This window comes from Echinops telfairi, unplaced genomic scaffold (genome assembly GCF_000313985.2).
Source record: "Echinops telfairi isolate 266 unplaced genomic scaffold, ASM31398v2 ScPeMD7_53;HRSCAF=182, whole genome shotgun sequence".
Taxonomy (NCBI): Eukaryota; Metazoa; Chordata; class Mammalia; order Afrosoricida; family Tenrecidae; genus Echinops; species Echinops telfairi.
The window spans coordinates 2606287-2621307 of NW_022103951.1; the positions used below are offsets into that span (position 1 = coordinate 2606287).

The 15021-nt window shown below is 39.3% G+C and overlaps 1 protein-coding gene across 3 annotated transcripts in view; it reads left to right on the forward strand.

Moving 5' to 3' along the window:
- The window catches only part of PCYT1B (phosphate cytidylyltransferase 1B, choline), a 112041-nt gene that overhangs the window by 60381 nt on the left and 36639 nt on the right, over window positions 1–15021 (forward strand). For all 3 annotated transcript variants that reach the window (XM_045290715.1, XM_045290714.1, XM_045290713.1), the window contains exon 3: window positions 13999–14115. In XM_045290715.1, coding sequence (XP_045146650.1) covers window positions 13999–14115 — 117 coding nt within the window. The remainder of the gene's footprint in view (window positions 1–13998; window positions 14116–15021) is intronic.

The window sequence follows — 15021 nt, forward strand, 5'->3', positions numbered from 1 at the left end:
GTGGTAGGGGGTGATAAGGCAAAATGATCCCTTTAGAGGGCAATTTGGCACAATATGTTAACTGTAAAAATACGCAAACCATTTTGCCTCCTGCTCGAAACTTATTCTATAAATAAACTTCAACAATGGTGCAAAGATGCAAATCCAAGGACATTCAGTACAATATTATTGGCTACTGTGTGGCACGAATAGTAAAATAGTCAGCTTCTAGTGGAAATGCTGACAATTTGAACCCACCCAGAGATGACTCTAGAGAAGTCCACTGATCTGCTTCTGAAAGGTCAGAAACATGAAAATACTGTGGAGCACAGTTCTTTGCTTATAAATTCTATCAGTGGGAGGACATGACAGGAAGTTGGTTCTTTGACTACCTGGAAGAGAATATTGGCTTTCGACCCTATTCTGGTAACTGTTGTTTTATTAGAGACATGGGTCTCAGACTTTAGCATGCTTTGTCACAGGGAGACTTGTTAAAACACAAATTGCTTGGCACCACCCCAGAGGTTCTGATTCAGAAACTTGAGAATGTGCATTTTGGATGAGTTTTCAATAGTGTTCCTGGTCTGGGGACCACACTGAGAGTGACTGTAGAACAAGAGTAGAGGTTGGCAATGGTTAGAGAAAGTGTCAGGGAAATTATGTAAACATCATAATTGTTGGAGAATTGTACTGTTTATATAGAAAAGCTTAGATAAATGTTTTTGAAACAATGTACGTTGACAACTATTATGAAATAAGAGAAACATTATTTCATTGAAAGACTTATTTATTTATTTTTTTGAAAGAGTTGATAATTTTCAAAAGTAGTAAATGACTACTTTGACCCGATGGTTTTGTTTTGTTTTGTTGGATTAGTCATTATAATAAGAAGACAAAATAGGCCCAAATTTGGTGTTTATAATGGTTTTCAAGATTACAGTTATATGCCGAACAAAATAATCTACTGACATGCATTGGCAATAGTGCTGTTTGTAGGTGCCTTGCTTTTGAAGAATTACAGCGAGAATGGCATAAAAATAAGGCCTTCCTTTCATAAAGATTTATCGTCTCCGAAACCCTATATATAGGGCCACTATGAATTGGAATTGACTCAATGGCAGTGGATCTAAGGTTTCTAGAAAGATAAGTATCTGTGAAGGCCACTAATAGACCTTCATCTTAACCTTGTCCACAGATTGTTGAGTTTCTATAAAGCTCCCTTGAATGCTGCTACAGAAGATTTTTGTTGATTTTTGGAACTATTTCTCAGTGAAATAAAAGATACCGTACATACACAAGTATAAGCCGACCTAAATATCAGCCGAGGCACCTAATTTTACCACAAAAACTGCATTAAAATGTGCTGAAAAACTCGGCTTATAACGAGTATATATGGTATTTAATGCTTATAGGGTGCCTTTAGCAAAGGCACAGAATGAAAATCAGAACTTTTGGCCTTCAAAAAGTTTTAAAGTTTTATTGGTATACAAGTCACGTACCATATAATTCAATGGTTTGATTATATTAAAGAGTAGTGCAATCATCACCACAATCAATTTTTGAACATTTTCTTCATTTTGCATTCATTATTATTAGCTCCCTCGCTCCCCTAGAGAAACCCTGAGGGCACAGTGGTTATCAGTTGAGCTTCTGTTAGGTCAGCAGTTCAAAACTACCAGCTTCTCCGTGGGAGAAAGATGAGACTTTCTACTCCCATAAAAAGTTACAGTCTCTTCGTTCCCAAGTTTCGCCCGTGCCCCCCCAAAAGTCACAGTCTCAGGTTGAGGGATAATGGGGAGCTGATATCAAGGAGTACAAGAAAGTAGAAAATGTTTTGAAAATAATTGTGGTAGCTATTGTATAACACTGCTTGATGTGACTGCATTGAACGGTATGATGCCTGGATTATGTCCTAATAAAATGACTTGAAAAAAAAGTTACAGTCTCCAGAAACTCACAAGGCCAGTTCTACCCTGTCCTATAGATTGCTGTGAGTTCGCATCCACTCTATGGCAGTGAGGTTGGTTTGTTTTCCCCCACCACCAACCTCCCATGCTGATCCTGGAATTCATGTACAGAAAATTATACAACCCCCACCTCAACAAGAACAAAATAAAACACAAGAAAAACCTTAATCCAAAAGAAAGCCTAAGATCGTAAAACCTAGAGCAAATTAAAAATGGGTCAAAAGAGAAAACAAATGATAAGATGTTACAGTTTAACCTAACTAGATTGTATGAGTTTACTTGCTGATGTCTCCTGTCTGAGGTCTAGGCTGTTCACATCCTTGGTCAGTGGTCTGAGGGAATTCAATGGAGGCTTAATCTCTGTGGGAATGCTGCAAATGGATTTAGGGCCTTCACTGTCATCCGTAGTTTTCTGCGTGCTGGGCACTCAGAATTTAAGCTCTAATATAATTCTCTCCTCTGATTTTGGATTTTATTACTTCCAATCCTTGGTTCACGCACACTGGTGTGCTTCTTTCGTGTGGACATCACTGACATCTAACTTACATGGCTGCTTGTCTGAAAACAAGTTTTTAAGATGCCACTTGCTATTCTTTCTGATAGCCGGGCACCATCTGATTGCTTCACCACGCTTCGCTTTCGCAGAGCCCTTCCTGAGGGCAAATATTGAGCAGGGCTACATCATAAGACCTGATTACTTTTAGGTGAAGGCTCACAGTTAAGTGCAATCTCCAAATCAATCCACACATCAGTTCACGTAGCTAAGGTTTATATAGATCTCTGTTCCATTTTAGTGGCAGCATTGTCAGCTTTTGGAGAGATGATATAAGTAACCCCCCTTGGCCTCCAAATCTTCTATTTGTACTCACTTTAAAAACTTACATTTCATTATTTGTCTCAAAGATATCAAATAAAACAGGAGCTAAAACTCCTAGAGTAACATTATTTTAAAAAGGGATTCTGGGAATTAACTGAAGGGAAATTAACTGAAGTAAGACTATGTGGGCCTATCCACTTTTCATTTAAATGGAGCATCATTTATGGCTCCAATAAATTCTTAGTGCTTGCTCTCATAAATTTAGATATGGTTCTGTCATATTTCAAGTTATTTCCTGTTTGCTCCTTTCTCTTTCTTCCTTCTATTTTTCTTTTTTATTGTAAAAATATAAAGAACACACCTTTTTCCAACTCAACATTTTTCATGTGTACTATTCAATAAAATCAACTAAATCAATCATGTTGTGCAATCATCTCCCAATAGCCACCACCAAAGTTTCCATCCTCATAAACAAACATTCACTGCTACCAAAACAACTCTTACCTGTCCCCTGTTCCTCCCACTCCTGGTAATCTCTATTGGATTCTAATCTCTCTACTTTTTTTCCCTATTCAATGTGCTTCACATTAGTGAAATCATATAATATTTTTACTTTTGTACTTGACTATTTTGTGTCTTTATACACTAGACTTAGCGTGCATGCCTCATGATACTCCTCATTGTGTCAGGAGAAAGGGAGACAAAGGGTGAAAGAGTATTACTACATTAATTGTGAGGTTATATGCAAGAGTAAACTTTGATGGAGTAGCCCAGGAATAATACCAGGGAAGGAACTTTAAATAGGAAAAAAAGGAGCAAAATGGTAAGACTAGTATCAAGCAAATGAAATTTGAGTTGGATTTAGGTTCAAAAATGGCAAGAAGCATTTTGTCTAGTCACTTCAAAGGACTTACAGAGAATGAGCTGCTGTCTCCAAAATCAGAAGTTATACTGAGTTGTTTTAGAATAACAATAATAATTACTATTATTATTATTATTATGTGAAAGACCAGAAAGAAAGAGAAATAATGAATGTAATTTATACCAAAACAGACACCATAAAACTTTCAACTCACTGCCATCAAGTCAATTCCAACTCATAACAATCCCATAGGAAAGAGTAGAACTGCTCTGCTCCCTGTGGATTTCTGAAACTGTGAAGTTTTACAGAAGTAGACAGCCTCATCTTTCTCCTGAGTTGCAGCTGGTGGCTTAGAACCACTCATGGCAGTGGTTCTCAACCTTCTTAAGTCAGCGACCCTTTAACACAGTTCCTCATGTTGTGGTGACCCCCAACCATAAAATTATTTTCGTTGATACTTCATTACTGTCATTTTGTTACTGTTATGAATCGGGCTACCCCTGTGAAAGGGTCATTCGACCCCCAAAGGGGTCATGACCCACAGGTTGAGCACCGCTGACTCATTGTATGGTTAGCAGCACTACACCATCATTACTCCTTGAAGTAAATAATAAGAAATATGCTTATGAAATGTCACGATTGCCTTCATTACCTATTTTAAGACTTAATCTTAAATATGATATGTTTCATAAACTTAAGTCTGTCCTCAGTTGGGGCATATATCCTAAAAGAGACAAAAAAACGAGTTCTGCTCACTGGCCTTAGCTCTTTGACCTTGTTTGTTAGGTCACAGTGGTGCTGAAACCTCAAGAGCAAGACCAGAATAGAGCAAAAAACAATGGAAACTGCACCTTTGATCTTGCCCCAGCAAGGCCAGTTGAAGAGAAAAGAATCCTCAAGGTGGCATATATATTTTGAGACAGAGAAAATCGCCCTCAGTGTTGAGATGAAGGGAAAGTCCAAGTGATGATTGATGTTGTTGTTGTTGTTGTTGTTGTTGTTTTGTTGTTGGTAAGTGCTTGTGCTAGTGAGTTGATTCCAATGTGTAATAACTCCATGTAACTTAGTAGAATTGCCCTATAGGCTTTCCCAGGCTGTAATCTTTATAGGAGCAGAACACCAGGTCTTTACCTGTGAAGTCAGTGGGTGGGTAGGTTTCCTTGAATTAAGGCTAACTTTTTTCTTAAAGTGATACTCTTTTCTGATTTCCTATTTTCTTTCTCAAATGGGAAAACTCTTATTCTGCTTCCAGAATATGAAGTTCCCAAATGTAGCTTTTCAAGAGTCATGTTAATGACTTTTGCTGTATTTCTGTGACACTATACTCCAATATACTTAATAATATTCTTTAAAATGTAATCACTTGAAAAGTGTACATTTAACTCACTTAAAGAAGAAAACATGTCACCAACAGTATCACTCACTGGCTGTAAGTTATTGTTGTTGTTAGGGGCCCACGAGTGTGTTCAAACTCACAGCAACCCTGGGTGCCGCTATAGTTGAGCCCATTTCTGAAGCCACTCCATCAGCCCATTTTGTTGAGCATCTCCCTCTTTTTTGCTGACCCTCCATTTTGCCAAGCATGGTGTCCTCCAGAGATTGGTCCCTGCTGATACCATGTCTAAAATATGTGAAATGAAATTTTACTATCTTTCCTTCTAGGGAGCATTCTGACTATACATCTTCCAAGACCAATTTGTTCCTCTTTCTGGCAGTTCTTGGTATATTTACTATTCTTTGCCAATACCATAATTCTATAGCATCACTTTTTCTTTGGTGTCCTTTCCATGGCTTGGATCAGGTGCACCTTCATCCTCAAAGTGAGATCTTAGTTTTTTAACACTTTCAAGAGGTGCTCAATGGAACGCGCCTTTTGATTGTAGCAGTTCCAACCCACGAGCAGCTCCGAGGGAGAAAGACGGGGCCTGCTGCTTTCAGAAAGAGTCATAGTTCTAGAAACCCAAAGGGGCCATTTCTACTCTTTTATATAAACCTTATTTACTACAACTCTGATTCTTTACATGGATCTTCCTTTCTTTCTGAACTAGAACTAGACTATTTTTTACAAGATTCTTTGTGGTTGTTGATAATAAAAATCACCTGCCAACTGGCTCAAGTATAAATACATTTTATGAGTAAGAAGGTTTTTTGGGGTTTTTTATTTGTTTGTTTGAAATCATTTTATTGGGTGCTCTGACAGCTCTTATCACAATCCATCTATCTATCCATTGTATCAAGCACGTTTGTATACATGTTGCCATCATCCTTCTCAAAACTTTTTCTTTCTACTTGAGCCCTTGGTGACAGCTGCTTATAGTGTCGCTGCGAGTCAGAAAGGACTTGAGGTCAGTGAGTAAGAGTGTGTGAGTGCTTGCATGAGAGTAGATTATGTATCTAAGTAAAATTAAGTCCTTGACAATTGTAATCTTTTCTCCATTTATCATTCTACTACTTACTGGTTCAGCTGTGAGGATTTTTCTGTTTGTTTGTTTTTATAAATCCTTTTATTGGGGGCTCTTACCTTACAGCTCTTATAACAATTCATGTATCCATTGTATCAAGCACATTTGTACATAGGTTGCCATCATCATTTTCTAAACATTTGCTTTCTGTTTGAGCCCTTGGTATCAGCAATTCTTTTGTCTGTCCTATCCCCCACCCTCCCACCCTCGTGAACCCTTGATACATTATAAATTATTGTTATTTTCAAATCTTACACTGACCACCATCTCCCTTCACCCACATTTCTGCTGTTCTTCCCCTTTGGCAGCGGCGGTGGTGGGGGGGGTGTTGTTGTTATACGTCAATCATTGTGATTAGTTCCTTCTTTTCTCCCCCTTCTCCTCCAACCTTCCCCCTACCCTCTTGGTATGGCTACTCCCATTTCTGCTCCTAAGGGGTTGAGAGCTCTTATTTGTACCAGTGTAAATGCTCTGGTTCAGCCGGATTTGTAAGGTACAGCTGTGGTTCATCCCCCATGAGGAGGGGGGTCAATCATTGCGATCAGTTCTCCCTTCCTCCCCAACCTTCTCCTTACCCTCTTGGTATGGCTACTCCCATTTCTGCTCCTGAGGGGTTGAGAGCTCTTATTTGTACCAGTGTAAATGCTCTGGTTCAGCCGGATTTGTAAGGTACAGCTGTGGTCAAGATAGTGGGGGGAAGGAAGCATTAAAGAACTAGAGGAATATTGTGTGTTTCATCGGTGCTATACTGCATCCTGGCTGAGTCATCCCTTCCTTGTGACCCTTTTGTGAGAAGATATCCAATTGTCTACAGATGGGTTTGGGGTCAGATTTTTCTTTTCCTTATGCTAACTTGTAATCAATACTGAAGGCTGTAGTCATTGATGTTCCTCAGTAAATCTTCAAATTCTCTTTCCTTTCTGCAAGCAAGGTTGTGCTATCTGCATAGCATAGGTTGTTCATGAGTCTTCTCCACTCTTAATGTTGCAATCTTCCCCAGATAGTCTTTCTCAGCTACAAGTTGACTGTAACTATAAGGTTTATATAAGACTATACAAACCTTATAGATAAATAGAACTTTTTAAAAGTTAATTTTTATGCCCCTTTTCTTAAACATTGGTAACTGTATACAAACCATGGCACTAGTTGCCATAATCAATGAGCATTTACTAATAGTCTCTTCTTTTAGAAATGAATCTATACCATTATACGTTTTTTTTAAAGAAGGAACACGAGGTAGAAAAAAGAGTGATAAAACATGTATCAAAGAATTTCGTTTTACACTCACACTTCAGCATGAATTGGTTATATTGCACTGGGTAAGCTACTTAAGTTCCCTGAGCTTTTATTTACCCTTCTATAAAGTGGACATTTAAGATCGTTTTCCCTTCTCTGCCCTATGGAGCTGATGTAAATATTAAGTGAAATACCATACATACTTTGTAAATTGTGTGAACTTTTAAGGCATTGCTGAGATGTAGGTTGCTAATTATTACAGTCAAAGAGGAACAATCATCCTTTCATTGTTGCCTAACTATGAAGCAAATACCGAGAAACACCATGAAAACACACCCTACAATAATGCAAATTCAGATACAATAAATTGGTGATTGCATCCTGTCTAATCATTCCCCAACCAAACAAAAAGCCCAAACCCACTGCTATTGAGTCAACTCTGACTCTTAGCTGTCCTGTAGGACAGAATAGACCTTAACCTGTAAGTTCTAAATCTTCATGGAAACAAGCAGCCTCATTTTTCTCTTGTGAAGTGAATGGTGGGTTCGAACCACTGAACGTTCATCATGGTTCCTGTCTGGTCATACAGTGGGGTATCTTAAATTTTTAAACCAACTGGCAAACTGTTTTCCAAAATGATTGTCCTATTTTACATTCCCACCAGTAACGTATCAGAGGTTATTGTTCTCATAAGTTCCCAGACTGATTTGGCCTACTGCCTCCTTTTCAGAAAACCAAAGTACTCAGAGCTCCTCTGGTAATGAAAAACTTGTACTGTGGCCCATAATCCAGGATAAAGTGTGGGCATCTGCTTTTGTAGCCTCCTGGGGGTGGGGGGTGGGGGTTAGGGTTAGACTAGGAATAGACTAGGAAGAAGGAATAGGTCGTCCACTTCTATTCCCTGAAGAGCGTATGACTACCAGCAGAACGTTGTCTGATACAGTGCCGGAGGATGAACCCCTCGTGTTTGAAGGCACTTAAAATATGACTGGGGAAGAGTTGTCTCGTCAGAGTAGAGTTGGCCTCTACCCAAGTGGGTGGTACTGCCCACTGTTCTGCAGCCTCACCAACACTTGGTATATCCTTTTACATGAAAAATACCTTGTCATTCTAATGATTATGAAATGGTATCTCTCTGTGGTTTTAATTGGCATTTTCCTTGTGACCATCTTTTCAGTTGTCTATTTGCCATTCAAATATTATATTTTGGTGATATGTCTGTTGTTTTCCCAAGTTTTAATTGTTGTAATTCTTATTGTTTTAAAAACATTCTAGATATTGATCCTATATTACATATATGCTTTGCAAATAATTTCTCATAGTCTGTGACCCATCGTTTCATTTGTGTAAAGATGTCTTCTTAAGAGCAAACATTTTACATTTTTAGTAAAGTTCAATTTACCAATTATTCTTGCTCTATATCATTTTGAGGTCCTGTTTAAAAAACTTTTGTCAAAGTCAACATCACAAAAATTTTCTGAGATTTAAAAAAATAGTTTTAAATCTTGCATCTTGATCTGTGATCCATTTAAGGTATTTTGTGTATATTATCTGTATATGAGATGTGAAATAAGCATATATTATAGTTGTATTTGTGAGATGTGAGGTAGCCCCGTCATAATTCCATTTTCTTTTTTTAACAGTTTCATTGGCACTTAATCCACATATCACACAATTCAATCATTCAATCAGATCAAGAAGAGTTGTACAATCATTACCACAATCAATGTCAGAACACTTTCTGCCCCTCCCTTCCCGCTAAATGTCTTTGAAAATGAGTTGCATAATCACCATCAGGTCTAGAGATTGTTCCCCCTCCCACATACATTGTTTGCTCCAGCAACCCCCAACCCTCCCTAACTCCCACCCTCACCCCCCTCCCCTGTAAACCCTTGCATTAGTTCTTATCTCTGTGCCTCTATTCCTTCTGTGCTTCACAAACTGGAAAACCCAACAGAAGCAGTCAAAACAGACAAAAATAAAGTGGTATGGATAAAATAATAGTGGGTAATAGAGAAAAGACCACAGTACATATTTAAAAGGGCCAGGGAAGAAATTTTTGTCATGGAACAGGCAAGAAATGCTCGTGCCTAAAAGAATCTCGTGGGGGAACTGCCAGCAGCTTAATCAGGCTAGATCTTCTACAGATGGGTTTTGGGCTCCCACTGCCCTCCATAGCCTTCTGCAAATTGGGTGTTTGCAATTTAGACTCTGATAGTTTTCCCTTTGCCTTATTTGAATTTTTAAATTGTCATCTTTGGATCACACAAGCTGGTGTGCTTCTTCCATGTGGACTTAGTTGACTCCTTGCTTAGATGCCTGCTTGTTTGAATACAAACCTTTAAGTCCCCAGACACTATTCCAATCGATAGCCGGGTACCATCTACTTTCTTCATCACACTTTGCTGTAGCACCGTTATCGTCAGTGATCAGTTCATGAAGATGAGTATCAAGTAGGGCCATGTTATCAGAACTAACTCTTCTTGGATTGGGGCTCGAGTTCAGTGGAGACCAAGAATCCATCTGCTTGTCCTTGGGATATGTATGACTCAGGTTTGTTTTAGCAGTCGTATTATGACAAATTCAAAACCCCATAAGACCAACTACCCCAACAATAGCAACAAACCAACTTGCAGAAAACAAGAGACAAACAAAAACAAGCAAACGAAAGGCAGGAAAACAAAAATTCCATCAAGACAGAAAAGTAAATCATTGTCAATCATCCCCCTTGGGTATAAGGTGAATACACTTATAACATCATCAGTTTTTCCAATGACATGTCTCTCTGGACACTGTGGGTATCAGGAGTCTATGCAAATACAGTTCCACCAGGAGCCACAACCCATGAGTCCAAGGTCATCATGGTGTTTAGTACATGGCGTGTTTCATTGACAGTAGAAACGTATTTGTAGTGTCTACCCAAGAACATAACATCTGGCCCAATGCCCTCCTAGGTTGCCTGCACGCATTGTTTCTACTTTCTTATACATGCGAGTATCCTATACAAATATGGAATGTAAATTCCAGGAATCTAACATAACCAAATCTCTCCCATAATACTGGTACCATGGTCATTATTCATATCCATGATCTTCAAGCAAATATTCCACAACATTTTGGTATTCTGTATAATGTATCATATATTTAAATGATTAGAAACTTGGCAGTCAGTGTGTGGTTTGTAGTCATGCATTTATCTAACCTTGCCTTCTGCTGTTCATTTAAGATAAGCAGAAATGTACTTGAAATGTTTTTTTTTTAACATATAACTTGTGGGATGAAAAATTATAATGCAGTTGTATTAGTTTTCTGGGTTACATGAGAAATGACTATAGACTTAGTGGCTTTAAGCAACACACATTAATTATACCATTTCCACGAGTCAGGAGTCTAACCTGCCTTAGCAGAGTCGTCTGTTTAAGATCTCACAAAGCTGCAATTAAGACACCACCCAGGGCTTCATTTGGTCTTGACATGTGACTGGTGATGGAGCCGCTTCCAAACTAACTCATCTGTTGGCAGATCTGTTTCCTTAGAGTAGCAAAAGGGACCCGGTTTCGTACTGGCTGTCTGCCAGAGGCCACCTCCAGCTCCTGGTCACATGACCCCTCCATACGCCTTTTCAGCACATGGCAGCTTGCTCCTTCAAAGGCAGAAAGAATGAGTGTGTTAGAAAGAGGGAGTCTTACATAATGTAAAGTAATTAAGGGACTGATGTGAAGTAATCAAGAGAATCACATCCATCACCCTTCCATATTGTTGGTTAGAAGGGCACTCACAGGGAAGGGATTACATAAAGGTGTGAATTCCAGGAGGCCTGGAACACCTCTACCTTAGCAATAGAATTGCCATGCGCTGATCATTGCCAAACCTCCAATTTCACAGGCCAATGGTTCCCAGAGTAGATCTCAAATAAGAGATCAAAACACATAAACATATAAACAATAAAAAAACCACATTCCCTTAAAAAATGTATTATGGGCAATTTCAAATATATACAAATGTGGAACCATGTAATGTTATCTGTTGCCCAACTTCCAATAACCACTAACCCATAGTCAGTCTTGCTCCATTTCTACCTCCATCTGCTTTTTTCTGTCTGAATTATTTGAAACAAAGTCCTAGATTTCCTTTCATTCCAGCCATAAGTATTTTTGCAAATATGTCTAAAACAATAAGGACTGCTCTTTTAAACATATTTCCCTCCCAAAGTAACATCAATTCTTTGATATACTCAAACTCCAGTATTCTAATTCCCAATTGTCTTATGTCATCATATTTTTATAGTTTGTTCAAACCCAAATCCAAATAATGCCTACAATTGGTTACATATGTTTTAATCTTTCTAAAAATCTGTCTGTCTCTCTTCCATCTCTCTTTTTCCTTGAAGTTTATTTGTTGAAGACACTGGGTCCTTTTTCTCCACCACCCCCTCCCCAGTCTGGAAATTGCTGACACACTGCAATTTTTAAAAGTGAGCTTATTGCAAAATCAACTCCACAAATACTCTTCAATGCTTTACTACATGGTCCTTTTCTCAGTAATTATGCCATCGTTCCTTACTTTTCTCCCTGCTTCTTGAATTCATTTCTGTTGCTCACCTCTGAATCAATAACAAAAAGTTCTATAAAACTGCCATCTGCTTTCCCCTACAGTTTATATCTTAAAAAAATTTTCTTCAATTGAATTCAAATTGAATAAGAGAATTAAAACCAAGGATTCCTCATCAGCCAGTTTGTTATTTGAGAGCATTTTCTATTTACTGTACCTTAGTTAGAATACAGTATAATCTTGTGAAGGCAATTTTGTTGGTTCAAAATGGTGTATAATTGGAAATAATTGCAATTCCCTATCTGACTTAAAGTCTCCAGGGTTTTTTTATTGTTAGAGAAATTTTATTTATTAGAAACACTGTACAATCTGAATCTCTTAATATAACATTGCTTTTTTTCCTTATGTTCTACATTAACAAGGTTGTACTGTATCAAGAAATACTCACAATTTAAAACCTAATCCTGGAAGATCATTCAGCAGAAGCTGGTACCAATTTATTTCTTTTTTAAAATGTATTTTTATAAAACCAATATAAGATATACCTGTGGTTTAAAAAACTCACAGGGCTCTCAGGTTTATAAAGAAAACTAGCAATCCCCTTCCCCACCCCTGATTCTTGTTCCCTGCAGGCACTCCGCGATAGTCAACTTTGCCAACATGTTGACAGCTCTCATCCATGGACATTGCCTTGCTGGTTTTCTCTGCTCTTGGAGGATGACACCCTGTGAACTCTTCCTGCAATTTTTGGGAGGAGGCAGAGCTAAATCTGTGTGTTCAGTTCACCACGTTTGACTGGTAGCTTGCATATTCCTTTTTGAAGAACACTACCGTGCCCACTTATGTCTCCTTCCTTCTTCTCCATGCAAGAACCAGTCTCCGTGTTGTTTGTAACCATGGAGAAGAGGTGGCAGGGATGCTTAAGGCAAAAGCACTAGGATTTGAGAAACTAATCATTTCTTCTATCATCCATCCCTTTTTGAAGTCTGTCCTCGAATTTTCACTTGCTTTCTTTGATCATTCGGAAAGAGGTAAGAATAAAAGTTGGTGAAATGTATAGCAATTTCCAACAAATGTAGCAGGCACCATCCAGACTGTGAGGACGAGGGTACTATAGAGCTGCAGCCCGCCTCTTCCCCTCTAAGTTAAAAAGAATTCTCTGACTTGTTTCACCCACTAGGATCATGGAGTTTCTCCACTCACACTGATCTCTCCCCCTGCCTTGGGTCTGCGTCAGCCAGACTGCTGTCCTACAGTTTCCAGGGCGATCTCTTGGCGAAGTGTTGCCCTCTTCCTTATGGAATGGTGCTGCCCAGAAGACCATACGCCACTGTGAAAATGTCTGCTGTGCTCTCGACATTCTTGACCCTTAACGTGACCCTAACATGCAACTTTCGAACCTGCCTTTCCTTCCTTGGGGCATATATCCCCTGTCTCTTATGATACCAAAGAGGTTAGGGAGGGACCTTTCCATAATAGTTGACTGGTAAATGGTGAATTAACCAGTTGTCGGAGGAGAAATGAGTCCCAATTTGTAGCATTTGCCAAGTTCCGTGGTCTAAATGTTTCTATGATGGCTGATTTCAGGCTACCCCATGTGTCTTGGAGTTGGGAAGAAAGGCACCCAACAGGCTTTGGTGTGAGTGTGAGCTGATTCTAGCACACCACTGTGCAGGAGCTAGGGCAGGAGCCGGGGGGCGGGGGTGGTGGTGGTCTTCATTCAGCACATACAGACTCAAGGATGAAGCCATTTGTCTTCTCCATTGAGTTCCTCAGTTATCACTGCCTTGATATCCCTGCTGGACTGTCTCTGCTGACCCTTTCTTTAATCCCTGATCACCGTGACTCTCCTGGCTCAGGAAACTCCATAGTGCTCTCTTTGTCTTTTTTATTGGCTAAAAGTGTGCGTTCTCGTTCTATTTTACTTTTGTTTTGCTCTCTTTTGATGTTCCCAAAAGAACCTCTTTTAAAAATTAGTTTCACGAACTAATACGAAACTGATAGGATGTAGAGACTGTGTCTTATCCAGGTAAACTCTCTGACGGTGCTATACTGATGGAAGAATCAGGTAACCTGGACTCCTTTTTCGGCTGCTCTGTTGACAAGGTTTTCTTTCTTCCATAGCTGACAGACCTGTGAGAGTATACGCGGATGGAATATTTGACCTCTTCCACTCCGGCCATGCCAGGGCACTTATGCAAGCAAAGACACTCTTCCCCAACAGCTACTTACTGGTGGGAGGTAAGACGTGCAATTTTTCTTTTTCCAGAAAATACCTTTATAATTTTAAAATCTCATGTTGTTAATGCTTCCAAGTCAGCCCAGGCTGACTCTCACGTATTTGCTGTCTGACAATTTAAAATGACATTTAAAAACTCGTAAGGGAAATTATTCCACTCTTCTCTGGAGAGGGAGAGACGAACATTACCACCAAGGGAGACTGTTTCATGTTTCCCATTATTGCCTTTCTCCTTGAGCTTGAGACATGATCCAATTTATGTTTCTAAACTAGTCAAGAAGGTTAGACAAGCAATAGTATTCCGACTTCAACTCTCAATGAACTGAAGGGATTCAGGATGATTAAGAGTAAAGAGGGCCACGGTCTGTGTCCTTGGTGTGACCTGCAGTCCTTAGACTGGTGTTATACCAATCAAAGCAAACCTACTGCCAGTGAGTCAATGCTGACTCATAGTGACCCTACAGAACAGAGTAGAACTGCCCTTGTGGGTTTCTGAGGGTGTCAGTCTTTATGGGAGCAGAAAGCCTCATCTGTCTCTGAGAGAGCGACTGGAGGGTTCAAACTGCCAACCTTGAAGTTAAGCCCAACACAACCCACTACACCAACAAGGCTCCATTGTGCTAACAGTAGTAGCTTGTGCCAGTCCTAATTAGTGGAATTTATGCACAGCGTATTAAAGAAACAGATTCAGATGCCCAGAAAATCTTGGCTTACCATGACAGGACTGACTTCATCAACATGTGGAGATGAAGGGTAGTTAGATATGAATTAAAATTGTTCTACCCCACAAGACCTGCATATTTCAGTTTGGGTGAATGGGGCGGAGTCTTGTTAATTTCTGGAAGCAGCAAGTCCGTCTACCATAATGAGTTTGGGTGGCATTACATGAACTGGGCACCCCCCCCCCC